The sequence below is a fragment of the Beta vulgaris genome, chromosome 5 (genome assembly GCF_026745355.1).
Source record: "Beta vulgaris subsp. vulgaris cultivar EL10 chromosome 5, EL10.2, whole genome shotgun sequence".
NCBI lineage: Eukaryota > Viridiplantae > Streptophyta > Magnoliopsida > Caryophyllales > Amaranthaceae > Beta > Beta vulgaris.
In genome coordinates this window covers 51,440,306-51,456,625 of record NC_079206.1, presented here as the reverse complement: position 1 = coordinate 51,456,625, position 16,320 = coordinate 51,440,306, and the positions used below count along the sequence as shown (strand labels likewise).

At 33.8% G+C, this 16,320-nt stretch overlaps 1 protein-coding gene and 1 long non-coding RNA gene across 2 annotated transcripts; one reads left to right on the top strand and one right to left on the bottom strand.

Annotated features, from left to right (window-relative positions):
- Window positions 1-2,054: 2,054 nt before the first annotated feature.
- Window positions 2,055-5,281, bottom strand: LOC125497461 (uncharacterized). Its single transcript, XR_007274211.2, has 2 exons — window positions 4,478-5,281; window positions 2,055-2,331 (listed from the first exon to the last, which is right to left on the bottom strand). It is a non-coding gene; the product is annotated as an uncharacterized LOC125497461 (long non-coding RNA).
- A 9,852-nt stretch (window positions 5,282-15,133) lies between these two features.
- LOC125497710 (ribulose bisphosphate carboxylase large chain-like) lies at window positions 15,134-15,619 on the top strand. Its single transcript, XM_048645376.1, has one exon. The coding sequence runs from the start codon at window positions 15,134-15,136 to the stop codon at window positions 15,617-15,619; it is 486 nt and encodes a 161-aa protein (XP_048501333.1).
- Window positions 15,620-16,320: the final 701 nt, after the last annotated feature.

Here is a 16,320-nt window from a genome sequence, read left to right as displayed (position 1 = left end):
TAAAAGACTCTACAGTTAAGTATCCCCACTAGCACCAAATAATACAAAATAATTTCTACCCCAAACTAATAAATTAAATATTCACAAGGAAAAGTACACCCTATAAAGTACCATAAACCTCTCCCGAGTATCTATGGCTTCTCTAATATGCATTCAAGCCTACTCCCGTGGAATCATGCAAATTAAAGACATTAAACACGACACTTTAACTTCCTAACAATCCATTCTACCTACTCCCGTGGAGAACTTCATGTCCTTAATTGAATAATCAAATCCGTCAAAATCCAACTCCCGTTGTGATCAAGACAATGGAATCATAACAATACTAGTTATCCCTAATCTAGTATTGGAATATGCACAATCAATTAAGCAAGAACAATTAACAATTAATATGAGAATTTAAAGAAACAATCATGAATTAAATCATATAGGGTTCAACTTAACCATAGATAAAAGAAACTACTCTATCATGAAATAAGTAATGAAATCTAAATCTACAAAGAAAAACATAATCAAAGAAATCAAAGAAAGAAACTAATAGAATCATGAATTAATGAAGAAGAATAAAACTAGGGTTTACACTAAAAACTAGAGAGAAAGAAGAAAGAAAACAAAACTAAACCTAAGAAAATAACGTGAGAGGAGGAGGAGAGAGAAAGAATGAAAACCTATCTAAATAAATATTCAATAACCTAATATGACTTGGAAAGTAATTTACAAGATAAGGAAAGTCTTAAATAAATCATTAATAGGCGGATTAGTGATCCGCGCGTAACGCGTGGCAGATTCCAGCAGAAACAGTGCAATCTTCCGAAAGGCATAACTCCTTGACTAGAAGTCTCCTCGGGGCGTGCCACCTATCGTTGGAAAGATTTCAAGTCTAGTTTCCAAATCTGTGGAATTACTCGATTTAAAGATCACATCAAAAGTTATGATCAGAAGAGTAGAACGTGACTCTTTTTCACATTTCTTCTAATGATTTTCCGCTTCGTTTTGCTCAAACTCGTACTATGACATATATTACGATCCTTATTATTGTAGCTTCTTTCCAAGTGCTCCTAATCCTAAGCTTAGCTAATCATACTCCAAATACGTCTTTAATGCCTGAAATTCATCAAAAACAAGAAAACATACCTAATAGAAATAGAAAATCATAACTTAAGAATATAATGCAATAATGAACCTAAATATGAAACTAAATGCTCTAAAATGCAACCTAAATGCATCTAAAAACTATATATAAAAACGACTTATCAAACTCCCCCAAGCTAAACCATTGCTTGTCCTCAAGCAATAAGACATAGACATCGGAAAAGTTAGACAACCTACAATATAAGACTACAACATGGCTAAACACTCAATTGAAAACACAAGAGGACTTATCAAACTCCCCCAAGCTAAACCATTGCTTGTCCTCAAGCAATAAGACATAGACATCGGAAAAGTTAGACAACCTAAAATATAAGACTACAACAGGGTTAAACACTCAATTGAAAACACAAGAGATATTATCACTACATAAACCAAGCATTGAAACAATCTCGAGCAAAGCCGCATAGCATATCATGTATCGCAATCGACTCTCCCATCATACCACAAACCATCTCTCCCAAACTGGATTTAACCAAACATGACAGGCCTCACTATAGTTATGTGCACTCAAATCTCTCATGTGTTTAAGGGATAAATAATAATGACTCTCATCCTAAATAAGTCAACTCAGATGAAGCAAATACTCTTTAACTTTGACTTTTTGACTCACTTAATACTCAATAACACAATACATAATGATCAAGAGGGCTTTTAAGGATTGTAATGGGGCTGAGGTTAAAGGTATGGAAATAATTTGGGAATTGTGGTGGAAAAACCAAGAAGGGGGAGCATCATATAACTGAAAATATGACCAAGATATATCATGTAACGCCCCGATCCTCAATCACAATTAATACAAACCTTAATAAAATAGTCTCCTAATTTGACTCGAAATTTCGACAGCATTTCCTCTAAAAATTGGACAACCCAAAGTGGGAAATAATTTAAACCTGTTTACAAACTCAATAAAATATAATACTCTTCATCTCAAAACCTAAAACCGTCAACGCTTTCGCGGAAACAACCTCAAGAGGGAATCAAACCTAATGGCACTAATCAGTATTACAAACTAATCAAAGAAATCTTCAATCAAAACCTCAACAAGACTAATATAACTAATACATATTTAAACCCACGTACAATTTACATTTCGAAGTCTTCGAATATAAAGTTCCTCTATGAATTTCCGTCCTCACCTTAAACTTCGCGAATCCAACAAGAAACCTGCTCTAGTATCAACTGCTCACCATTATACAAAGTATATGGATCATTACAGGTTCAACCCCACATGGGAAAGAACAACACAAACAAAACACAAATATAGCACACGTCAGCAAAAGCTGAGTACCAACACTCCACCTTAAGCAAAATATGAAAGCATCCAAAATATGTACTTCAAAAGATAAACGTATAACTCAAATTCTCATTATATTCTTATATGAAGTTTTCGCTTTATAAACTTTATATGTTAATCTATATTCATTCAAAGCCAAAAGAATTCGTATCTCAAAACTACCTTAATTATGTTCAATACTCGTAATCCTCAAGTTCCAAAATAAATTACATAGTCATGATAAGTAAAATAACCATGTAAGTCATATAGACAAGAATATAGTCAAATAGAGTTACCAATAAGTTTCATCACCGAAATCACAAAGTAATCGAGTAGCATGTTCACGACGTTTGAGTATCCTAATATATTAATAATGAATTCATTGAGTCCATAATCACGAGTAATTCATCTTTGATAATCAAATACGAGACGTGGAATAAATATTAATTATTATCAAGTTCCAAAAGATCATTTCATCAAACAAGAGTTATCAAATAATCCAAAGATAAAGTCAGAATGGATTCGGGAGCCCCGACCGACCCACTAAATAGCAAATGATAGACCCGGGAGTCCCGGCCGGTCTATAATATTGTAAACCGGGAGCCCCGGCCGGTTTACCAATAATATCAATGGCCAATAACCTATAGTGTGCACACCCCTCAACTCAAGCTTTTATGTGACCCGGGAGCCCCGGCCGGCCACGCTAGAGAAAAGGACGGTTTAGTATCTTGCCACATGCGGTGAATATCAATCAATCCAATATCTTGCCAATTCGGCCGAAGATAATATAACAAAACATCTATATTCTCAATAGTTAGTCCATGTAATCTTTTATTTTCCACAATTAATATCTTTTAAGAAATCAAGAAGAACAAAGGTACAATCTTTCTTTCACAATGATCAAATAACCAACAACCTTATTATGTATCGATCAAATCAAACAATATTATCAAGATTCAAGAATCACACAAGTTGATCGATCCATTCAATAACATTGTAGTTCATACTATGCATTTCAATCGAAAACAATTCTATATAAATCCATATCCACGTCGATATCATTAATGATTCTACAATCACACGAATGAACCAATACATTTTATATCAGGGTAGTACATACGATATACTTCAATCCATATCAATCATATACAAGTTCATATCCATTTCAAGTAACATAGGGAATGACCATCAGCAATTCATTACACTAAGTTTCATATCCACCTTGACAAGTAAATTAGTTGATAGGATTCATGTAATTTCATTACAATTAAACCATGAGTTTGAGAACAAGTCAATTTCAAATGATTCCATGTCCATTCCAACAGTTAGAAATTAAGGTGATTTACAACTATAATAAACGAATACAACTTAATTCCATACTTTTCATTTATAGTTCAAGTAAGTCGATGTATCCAAATAATATCATGATTCATAACTCAGAATATAACAAACTCATAAACTTGTAAATTTTAATAATATACTTTACATACTCTAAATCTCACAAAACACATCTCCCTATAGTAACTCTTTAACCAATTCAATAAGAACTTTCAACTAGTAACTCAACATCTCATTAAGGCTAGTTAAGGATCAAAATAGTTCATGAATCCATAATCTTAAGTTCTAACTAAAATTTTGCATGGTATATATATTGAAAGATTTACCATTTCTAAGGTCTACTATGTACAATCAAGTCACGAGAATTACTATGCATAATAGTTTTAATGATAGGTTAGTCCAACATTTCTATCTTAAATTTTATAAGGCAACTAAATAAAGTATAGATGATATCTATTAGTTCTAATAATTTATTCAACAACTCAATCAATTGTCCATAGTTCAAAGCCAATGCTGATATCATAAAGCGTTAAGTTCCTAGAACTTGTAATATTGAATCAGAGTCTACGAAATTAATTCAACTCACATCTAAAATGATAACTAACGAAGTATGTTTTGTAGCTCAATTCATTTCACACATGAACAAACAGAAATTCTAAAAACCTAAACAATATTATATAAATCTAAGGAGAAAGGAGAGTTAGAGTGTGGCACCTCACTGGTGGCTAGAATTGAGCTGCAACACCGCGACAGTGGCGGCAGCAGCATTGCGGGACTGTGTCGGCATCAACACCGACGCCCCAGCAACAGCACGCAATAGAAATCAGAGGAGAGAGAGAGAAAAACGGTGGAGACTAGCAAACAGTAACCCAACATCAACAACACAACACCATCACGACAGCTGGGCAGTGGAGGAGCAGACAACCACGGCGGCAAAACCGCCAATTCGCAACAACAACTAACTGAGTAGAGGAGAGAGGGAAAGCATAAAATATCGCCGCTAGCTTGCGGCGGCGAGAAGCTCCGATGAGGGTGGGGAAACCGACGAGTTCCAACAGCAAACCAGGGAAGAGAATTAGAGATGGTGCTCAAGGTGGAAGAGAATGAATGAGGGTTTGGTTTTCCATGGGAGAGAGAAACGGTAGGGGGGTTTTGGTGTTTTTTTTTCTTCTTTTGTTTCTTGACCGACTAAAACAATAAGGCGGGTGGTGTTTATAATTTTCGGGTTTTCTATTCTGTTCACATCTAAAATACAACACGACTTACTAACTTAATACTGTAAATGTTGCTAACTACGATAAACTAACATATAACGATTCGAACTCCAAGTTATTCAAAATCATTTTCCGAAATATACTTGTAGATTAAACGCATCTAAAGTATTGTTTAATTAACATATAATATCAAGAATAATAAAACTACTAAAATATCGTTAATTAAAACATAAACTTCATATTCCAACTTAAATATAATAAGAAGATCTAATATATATAATTTTGGATAATAATGATAATTAAAACACCCTTGAAAATATGGGTTGTTACATATCACAACTCCATGCAACAACCAACAATCTCCAAATATAATCAACAACCTTTTTCACTCAATAAATTCAATCATAGCCCTTTTTATTTCACTTTATTCACCACTCTTTTTCACTTCTTTTTCATTTCATTTTTCAATTTTTTTTTTGTGTTTCTTTTTTTTTTTCAAACTTTCATTTCAATTTCAAAGCTCACTAAACATACTTTTTCATTCTTCTAACCACAAATAGATCACTTCAATTCAATACAAACCAAAACAAAACTAATACTTGCTCCCCCAAGCTAGGCTTGGGACAAGAATCAAATGAGGTCAAGGCTTGTAATGTAGGTAACAATCGAACAAAGTCAGAAAAGGCTCAGCGGGGCTAAAGGAAGGATAATATGAAAACAAGAATAACTCTGGAGCTAAGATCATCAAATGAAACGCCTCAATCATATCAAAATGTATGCACTATCAAATATCAAGAAGTACCAAGTCAAAGTCAAGATCAATGCAACAACGAGGAACTAATCACACATGAAAGAATAGAACTGACACAGTCAGTTTATAGGCACAAAAGCTCACTTAGGCTAGGTGTCTGCATAGTAATGTTAAATCGAGTCAGAGAGAGATCAATTAATCTTACCACAAACAATCAGTTGCGAAACAATCATGCTATGAAGTATCATGAACAAGATGAGTGACACTTAACAAATGTAGTAAAATATCAGCAAGGTTCTCAAAAAGTCTTAGCAGTAGTCCCATAGATGCAACTAAAATGAAATGAAATCTAAAATGAGATGAAATATGCTAATGCAACTAAGAAAGCAGTACAATTTTTTTTTGGTTACACGTAAACTCCCACTCCTAATAAGCAGTACAAATCGTGCAACATCCTACAAAAGCAATGAAATCTACACTAGAAAGCAAATAAAGGATAGAATATTCCTCCCCCAAGCTAGAATTTTGCAGTGTCCTCACTGCAAAAAAACCAGTTCAGAGAAAGAACGAAAAGCAACCCCGGGATCACCAAATCACCAAAATTGCCCACCGAAAGTCACAACACCACAAAATCACTTACAAATCCCGACAATCCGACGAACTAACAATTCAATCAATGTGCAAGATTCTAACAAGTGAACAAACAAAATCCTAGCAAAAGTGGAGATGCATGAACATTAACAATAATTATAAGTGAGAAAAGATGCTTACTACCCATTGAATTGGGGAGAAGAGTCAAATATGCTCAAAATCACGTTCCAATGCCGGTGAAAGACCAACTTGAATTAACTTGTGCCGAATTGAAGAAACCCTTGAATAACATTGATGAATAAGAAAAAAATAAAATAAAAATAAATTAGATAGTCATGTAGAAAAAGGAAAAATAAAATAAAAAATAGAAGAAAAGAGACCGAAAAGGACGAGAAGAGAGAATAACGAGGTCACGAGGATGGAACGAAAGGGAGTTCAAACGGAGGGTCGCTATTGGGGCTGGTTGTAGCGGCGCTGGGGTGGGAGAATCACCGACGAAAATATGGAGGTAGTGGTCACTTGTGGTGGTGAGTGGTGCGGCATGAGAAGAGCAGGGGGAACGAAAGAATGGTGGGTGAGTGGGTGCTGAAACGCTGGTGTTGCAAGCGGGGTGGTTTGTGAAGAGGAGACAGAGGATGCGGGTATGGCACCATGGTGGATGCCGGAATTTCGAAGGCGCCGGTGAGGGGGTGAGATGCGCCGTCGTGGTTAGTCGGAGATAGTGAACTGTTGGTGCGGGTAGTCCGGTAAACCTGAAGGGGAGTGTGTATGAGGAGGATGAATAAGACGGAGGGTGTGATGATGGTGGTGGTGCTGGTAGAAGGTCGGCGGTGGTGCGTCGGTCGGATGACGATGGGCGTGGGTCGCGACTGGCGTGGTACTGGGCAGATTTTTTTGTTTGAATTTTTTTTTTTTTAAACTCGTTCTACCTACAACAAACACACAAAACACACCATAATCAATAAAAACACTCAAAAAAATGATGAAACAGAGATAGAAAATCAAAATAAAAAATAAAGAAAATAAGAGACAAAATAAGTTAAAACTCGGGTTGCCTTCCGAAAAGCGCGAATTTAAGGTCTTGCATGACGTTTTAAGATTAGTAGATACTCGTAATAGTTCAATGCTCTAAGAAGCTTATCATATGTTCCTGCAGACATCTCAGAGCATATTATATAAGAGTGAAAAGGAAAAATGAAAAAAGTTAGTACTAAAGAATTAATAAAACTATAAAAAGAAAAATCAAAGGAAGAATTATATTTACAAGAAGAAGTAAAAGAAAAATTGTTAGTCTTTTTACATGACTCAAAAGAAGGAAAAGAAACTAATTGTACATTATTCACATTATCATGAAAGTCATTCAAAAGGGGAGAAAAAAGGAACGATGGAGATAAATATAGGGAAGAAGATATAATATCAAGTTTCTCAGAGAAGGAACATGAGACTCAAAAACAGTAGGTGTTACCGATAAAGACTCATAAATCACCTCACGCTCAACTTGACTTTTCTCCAAAGAGGAAATTTCAACCATGGCTTCTTCCTCTTGCAAAACATCCATCACATTAGTCGTTCTTTTAATCTTTTCATCATCCCAATAGCTCTCATTTATTATCCACCCCTCATTATCATCATAAATAAACGAATTGGGGCTAGAAGTCTGAGCAGATTGACATTCAAATTGGGAAGAGAGGTCAAACCATCTACTAATGGTGGTATGTAAGTTTGGGGTAAAAAACAGATAAAGACATCTCCCACTCATAAGTATCCCTAGCCAACCACTCAATTAGATCCCAACAATAATCAGGCGATTGGAATAGAAATCCTCCATTACACATAGATTCTACCACCATCCTAGTTTCTTCATTTAACCCCTCATAAATCACTAGACACATATCCCACAGTTCAATTCCATGATTAGGACCAATAAAATCACCAAGTCTATGATAATACTTCCAAAACACTTCATTCTCATACTGAGGAAAAGAAAAAATTGCTCTAGAATTACTAACATGTATATGGGGTTCACAGAACATATGAGGTAATTCGGGAGAACTCATGCAAAAATTGGGAGGATTTTGATATGATGCATCAAAACTGTAAACATGAGAATTTCAAAAATTATTACTATGTTGCCTAGCAAAATAATTATCCACATCATCAAAATAGCATGACTCCATGATACAAAAAATAAATAAATAAAATTCACAAAAAGGGAAAAAAAAAATATACAATTTAGTCTCACCAACAATAAAAACTAACTAAAACAATACTGTCTCCCCGGCAACGGCGCCAAAATTTGATAGGCGTGTCGCGCACCTAACAAAAATAAATAACCTAACTAATACTCCTAACTATGTAGCAGGGTAAGTCAGAGTCGAATCCACAGGGAGAAAGCTGTTCTATGATTAGCCCTTAAATAATGGTAAGACTAAGGGAGATTAATATCAAGAATAATGGTGGAATTAAACTATACTAATCAATATAAAAATAAAAAACTCTACAGTTAAGTATCCCACTAGCACGAAATAATACAAAATAATTTCTACCCCAAACTAATAAATTAAATGTTCACAAGGAAAAGTACACCCTATAAAGTACCATAAACCTCTCCCGAGTATCTATGGCTTCTCTAATATGCATTCAATCCTACTCCCGTGGAATCATGCAAATTAAAGACATTAAACACGGGCTTTAACTTCCTAACAATCCATTCTACCTACTCCCGTGAAGAACTTCATGTCCTTAATTGAAATACTCAAATCCGTCAAAATCCAATTCATGTTGTGATCAAGACAATGGAATCATAACAATACTAGTTATCCCTAATCTAGTATTGGAATATGCACAATCAATTAAGCAAGAATAATTAACAATTAATATGAGAATTTAAAGAAACAATCATGAATTAAATCATACTAGGGTTTAACTTAACCATAGATAAAAAACTACTCTATCATGAAAAAATATGAAATCTAAAATCTACAAAGAAAACATATAATAAAGAAATCAAGAAAAGAAACTAATAGAATCATGAATTAATGAAAGAGAATAAAATAGGGTTTACACTAAAAAATAGAGAGAAAGAAGAGAGAGAAAACTAAAACTAAACCCTAAGAAAATAACGTGAGAGGGAGGAGGAGAGAGAAAGAATGAAACCCTATCTAAATAAATGTTCAATAACCTAATATTACTTGGAAAGTAATTTACAAGATAAGGAAAGTCTTAAATATATCATTAATAGGCGGATTAGTGATCCGCGCGTACGCGTGGCAGATTCCAGCAGAAACAGTGCAATCTTCCGAAAGGCATAACTCCTTGACTAGAACTCTCCTCGGGGCGTGCCACCTATCGTTGGAAATATATTCAAGTCTAGTTTCCAAAGCTGGTGGAATTACTCAATTCTAAGAATCACATCAAAACTTATGATTAGAAGAGTAAACGTGACTCTTTTTCACATTTCTTCTAATGATTTTTCGTTTCGTGTTTGCTCTCGTACTATGACATATCCATACGATCCTTATTCATTGTAGCTTCTTTCCAAGTGCCCTAATCCTTAAGCTTAGCTAATCATACTCCAAATAAGTCTTCAATGCCTGAAATTCATCAAAAACAAGAAAACATACCGAATAGGAGTAGAAAATCATAACTTAAGAATATAATGCAATAATGAACCTAAATATGAAACTAAATGCTCTAAAATGCAACCTAAATGCATCTAAAAACTATATATAAAAACGACTTATCATTAAACATGTTTATATATGTTTAAAGAAGGTTTATTAATTTTTAAAGTTGCTGGAATTTCAGAAAGGTTTTTATTAATGGAATTTTAAGAGTTAAAAGTGGCCTGCAGACTAGTTTACACGAGGTACGTACATAATTGCGTGCTATGTGATTAATATCATGATTTAAGGAAAAAGGATTTTAGCATCATGTATAGGAACTTATTTTTTTTATTTTTTTATTAGAAAATTAAGTTAGCCCAAGGGCTAACCCCCTACAAGGCTACTAGCCTGTAAGAAACACCAACACATTGGCTGGTAACGCATGCATAGCATGCTAAGGAAATACCCCAACATAACGCTGGGGGTAAGGATCGAATCCCTGACCTCAGGGGCCAAGGGGAAGCGCTCTACCCACTTGAGCTAATCCATATCCTTGTATAGGAACTTAATTATTCTGTTCATATATATATGATTTCTAGTATTGATTGTTACATGTTTTATGCATGTGTGCAAGCTTGTGATTTGAGATTTATTATGAATACTAGATTGTATGTTTGTATGGAATATTTGATACAAGCATGAAGAGAAAGTTTATTTATTAATTCGCATGAGGAATTAATATATATTATAGAGATTGAATCATGTTATTCATGTATTCCCTGACAAGTATTATTTTTATTATCTTATGAGGACTGTGGGCCTTATTTGGTAAGTTTGATAAGTTATGCCTTTTTAAAGGTAAGATTATTGTTGGCTTATGTTCAACAAATAAAGAAAGTTGAGATTAACAAGGAAGTAGTCTTGGATTGTAAGTTGTGACCGCTTATTAAATCCTAAGATAAAAGAAGTTCAGTTGTGACTGTTTGATTATTATTTCTGTATTGCGTGTATGTGTGTCATAACAAGTGATAATATGTAAATAACATAAAGTGTAACGAGAACAGTTATAGACTTTAGACTGGTGCACGTCTAGAGTTGGACATTAGGAGTTGGAGTACATGGTGAGCGAGTCATGGCTTTTTACAGAAATGGATTGATCACCATCCCTTTTTCAGTTAGCAAAAGTTCCTCGATATCGCAGGTCAATCCGAAATGCGTTGTAGTGCCTAGTAGCACCCATGTTTCGTCTTCGTAGGTGAAGACATTAGTAGATAAGACAACTCAATTCCAATAACTATTCCATTAAAGTGATAAAATGATGTTTAGAGTTCAGTTCAGTAAAAGTTATCTGCATAATGTTATATTATTATATTATTATTTATCCATGCATGTTATTTATGTAGTATCATGTTAGGAATGCTTATGTTTATTATGTAGTACTCAGCTTTCCTAATTACGTGCTTTGTTTGTGTGTGTGATCATGGCTTTGCCTTATTGATCCTGTGATGATCCTTTATGGTGAGCAGATTCAGTGTAGCATTGACATTACAGGTTCGCAGATGTGCATCATTGGGAATCTGGAATGGAGAGAATGTGTAACTAGTATAGTTTATTTTCTGCATTGTCAAGAACATATTTTATTTAAGTTTGTTTGAGTTGATTAAGTCCTAAATACTTGTTATTTATTTATTGAGTTATAACAAAGTTAAAGTTGAGTTAATTGTTTTTCGCTGCAAAATTCTGAATAAGCCGATACGTTATTACACGGGCGATAATACTTGGGTAATTCTCTACTTGTATATATTATAAAAGTATTTTTTGAAAAGGGAGAATTATCGGGGTGTTACATCTAAATTGAAGATTATTAAGTCATTTGGAGAGAAATGATCAATATGAGATCCAATTTGGAGATAGATTTGTGTTTGGCTAATTGAAATTTGGCCATTTAAAGCGAGACACGTGAAACGACTGAAAATCAATTCAGAGATCATAATTACCAATCTAATTATGTCAAATTATATGATTAATCCATTTGAGGATGGAGAACAAATTTAAAATGTAAGATTAATCATCATACAATTTAACTTAGTTAGATTTGCAATTTTTCCTCTTAATTGAGATTATGTCATTTGATTCATATACTATGATATATTGGGCCCAACATGCAATAATTCTAACATTGGTTGTTCCTTTTATTCAAAAAGGATTGTGGGATTATTTGTGAAAATTGTGCATAAACATCTTCATATTTTTTTATTAATTGAGTGATATAATAACTATTTAGAAAAAATTATTATTACAACAAAATTTACAAAATCTATGATCTATACAAAATCTATGATCTATACAAAATCTTCAATCTTGATCTTCATCTCCTTGAATAGATTATGGAATTCATGTTTATTTGTAAATTTGTGAAAACTAAAGACTAATTAACCTCTTTGATTTGCATTTTTATGATAATTTTTATTGGTTTTTATTTACATGAAAAAATGAGTCATTTTAAGAGAAACTTAAAATTTCATGATTTTTAATTAACATTTTCGTGGGAAAAGAAAATAATTTCTTTTATGAAACTTGAGTTAATCACTTTATTTCATTTTCCAGATTGCACTTTTGTTCTTGTACTTACTTGAAAAAATCATAACTTTTTCAACAAAGCGTTAAATTGAGAATGTGATACATTTATGGATATAACAGTGATTTCTTTATCTTTTTTCAAAATTACACAAATGTTTAGTAACAACTCGAATAATAGTGAATTGTATGCCAAAACTGGTCAAAATAGGACTTTTATTCAATTTGTTCTTTGAAATATAACTTATTGAACTTAGTTTTACGTGAATTTTGGTATGAATACTACAGACACATTGGAAACTAGACTGAAAATTTTCCTTTGAATTGGACATTTTAAAGACCACATTTTGTTTATTTTCTTAACTGAAGAAAAAATTAGTATTATGGAATTTAGTGATTTACATGAGCGTTTTTGCAAAAATAATATAAAATTGTATGAAATTCATATGAAAATGATTTTTATATTTTTGGAAATTCACTAATGTTTTATTTAAACTTTATGTTATTAGTTTTATCTAAATGATTTTTATTTAGAACTTTATTGATAGAACAAACTTAGGTGGTACTGGACAAAATCAGTTTTGGACAACAAAGTTGTATGATTTTTAAATATTTGTACAAAATTATTTTTTTAGAAATTCCAAATCCCAGTTGCTGTAAACATCCTGAACTTCAAAGGAAAAATATTACATACTAAAAAAGATTTATATGATACAAACGCAAAATGAAAGAAAACACAAAATTAAAAGTGATTATAATTACATCACATTTTCTTTTTTATGGAGATGTTTATGCACAACTTTACTTGAATTTTTTTATGAAAACAATTTTTGGTGATGAACAACTTAATTAGGAAAAATAACATAATCACATTGTTTCCTAAGAGTCTCCCCCATTAGAGTTGATTATTCTAGGTGGGGTGATTTGAAGTTAGGAACCTATTAGGACTTCCTCATACCCAAATCACTCCAAAAATTAAAAAAAAATGGTAAGAAGAAACAAGGAGAAAGTTAGTAGATGATTGAGAAAATAAAAATAATAATAACAAAACCTTCAACTTTACCTTGCTAGCTCAATGATGCACTTCCTTTTTGCAAATTTTTCTACCTTTTTTTTGTGATTTTCTTAATTTCTAAGTGAGTTTCTAAGTTTACTTAATTACCAACTTAAACTCTTTTTTTGTGTTTTTTCTTTTGATGAACTTCTTTACTTACTAATGACTTTTCTAGTTTTTACTTTCTTTTTTCTTTAATGTGATTTTTAGAGGAACGAAGTAGAGAAGATGAGAGTGGTATTGAGAGAAGTTGTGAAACTAAGTTGATTATAGCTCAACTTGGTTTTGAAGTGAAAGGAGGGTATCTATAGAGTAATGGGGGAGATGAACTAGGGTTTCAAAGAGGTAGAAAATCATTTTTTTTAACCCGAAAAATCTGATTTTTCGTCATTCTTAATCACTCTAATGACATCAATCTAATGACCTCACCCTAATGACATCATCACATCTCTTTGAAAACACAAATATTCTTATTCTTTTTGGATTTTCTCATAAGTAAGGCAAAATCAGGTTTTCAGAAAATATTCTTATCCTTTACACCCTAATACATAAAAAAATGCATTGAAATACATGCAAAACAAAATTGATCATAACGTTGCACCAAATGCAGGAGCCTACGCTAGGCACAACGCCTTGCGCTAGGCGCAAGGCTCTGCGTCTGGAGTAGGGCATTGCTATGCACTGGGCGCACAATCATGCGTCTAGCGCATGATCGTGTGTCTGCCGCACACTCGAATTTTCCTTAAAAATTCGGATGGCCTCTTACACATGGAATTTGATTCTTATTCTCACTTCTTTTCATGATTCTTATTCTCTAACTAATTAATGGATGAAGGATGTGATTAGTGGATAAAGAATATATTTTTATTCTTTATTCAATGAATAATAACTTGACCATCAAGAAAACTGATTCTTGACAGTTTGGAAAGACGATTAAAATTATGGTGCCCAATGGCGACTCGTTTTTCAGATTTTCGAAAAACTAACTTGAAATAATTAACAAACATTCGTCAGATTATCAAAGAAAAACACGATTCATCAACAAATCATTTTATTAAAATTGGTGGTGATGGTCGTTGACTACGATTTGCCAAAAATTATATTTCTAAACCAGGATCGTGTGACGAACACGTAAAAACAGAAAACCACACGACGGAATGATACTCGCGTTCGGAAATGTAACATGCATTTGATGAGACGCGCACTCCACGATGCATGACGGTTTTTGTTATTTTTATTTCTTTTCAAAATCTTTTCATCCGAAAAGGGGGTTCAAAATTTGGTGTCTACAATAACAATCTGGTGAAAAGACAAGTTAGTATGGATCCAATATGCTCTCGATGTGGGGAAGGGGTGGAAAATGTTGAACACCTGCTTTTGCAATGAAAGGAGTCAAGATGCTTTTGGTATATCTCCCTTCTTAGGATTGAGATTTCTATGAATAAAAATGTGTCATTTAGCACCTCGGTCAATGAGAAAATGAAAACTTTCACATTGCAAGAATGGTGGGGAAACTTTCTTGGAGCTATGCTGGTCTATTTGGTTAAGCATAGATGATGGCTTTTCAACAAAAAGACCATGGACATAATATGGAGGATAGACAAAGCTATAAGCATAAAAGAGGAGTATAAAAAGTTGTGGAGACTGTGTGTAGCTATACCAAAGGCGTTCCCAAGTAGCAACAGTTGGACTCCTCCTAGTGCTTGCTCCTTGAAGCTAAATGTGGAAAGAGATATTACTTTAGGCTTTGTTGATTTACTACGTGATGATTATACTGAAAAAGACCGAAGTCGCGGTATTTATTTCACTCAATCTTGGGTTTCCACGCCAGGTGTTCTACCCGTTGCTTCAGGAGGTATTCATGTTTGGCATATGCCTGCGCTAACCGAGATCTTTGGGGATGATTCTGTACTACAGTTTGGTGGAGGAACTTTAGGACACCCTTGGGGAAATGCACCAGCAGCTGTAGCGAATCGAGTAGCTCTAGAAGCATGTGTACAAGCTCGTAATGAGGGACGTAATCTTGCTACCGAGGGTAATGCAATTATTCGCGAATGGGTTTAGGGGTTGTTTCTCCTGGATGAGAGCGGTGTGTGTTGTTAACTATGTGTGATGTTTGGAGGGGCGAGTGCTATGTGGAAGAAGGTGAAGCATTGGCTGTGAGAATCAGAATGAAAACTGTTGTGGAAGTTGGATTCCGAGCCTTCACCTTAGAAATGGATAGCTTGGTGCTATGTGCAGCTCTTAGAAGGCAAATTTTGATGTGCTAGAGGTTGCAAGCAATAATTTGATCATTTAATGTATCGCTAAAGTTTCCAGTAATAAAAAAAAACACTAACTAGGTTAAACCCACATCAACAAATTCTTTACATAAGTAGATTATTTAAACCGCAAAAAAAAAAAAAAAAAGATTGTTCACACTCTCCAACAACATCCAAATAAACAACAAACAACAATGAGAAAAAGTATTAAAAGTAATAAAAAAATAAGAAAATTGGACATACCTCTAGAAGGAGGCAAATTTGGAATATTCCTTTGTGGAGGGGGCCTAGAGTCGCTTTCAGCCATGTTAATAGGAGTAACAATCGAGAAAAATGAGTTAAAATGACCTTTTGGGGAAGATGATGGAAAGAGAACAGTTGGAGTAGCAAACGGAACTTTGCGAAGGTAAAAGTATAGGGCTGGGAGTTAAATACCAAAAGACAAAAGGGAGGGAGTAAAAGGCGCCAAAATAAAGCAAAGGATTGTACTTGCGTTGGTACGTG

Excerpts from the sequence above, each read along its gene's own strand:
- LOC125497710 (XM_048645376.1), top strand. The coding sequence starts at position 15,134 with ATGGACATAATATGGAGGATAGACAAAGCTATAAGCATAAAAGAGGAG.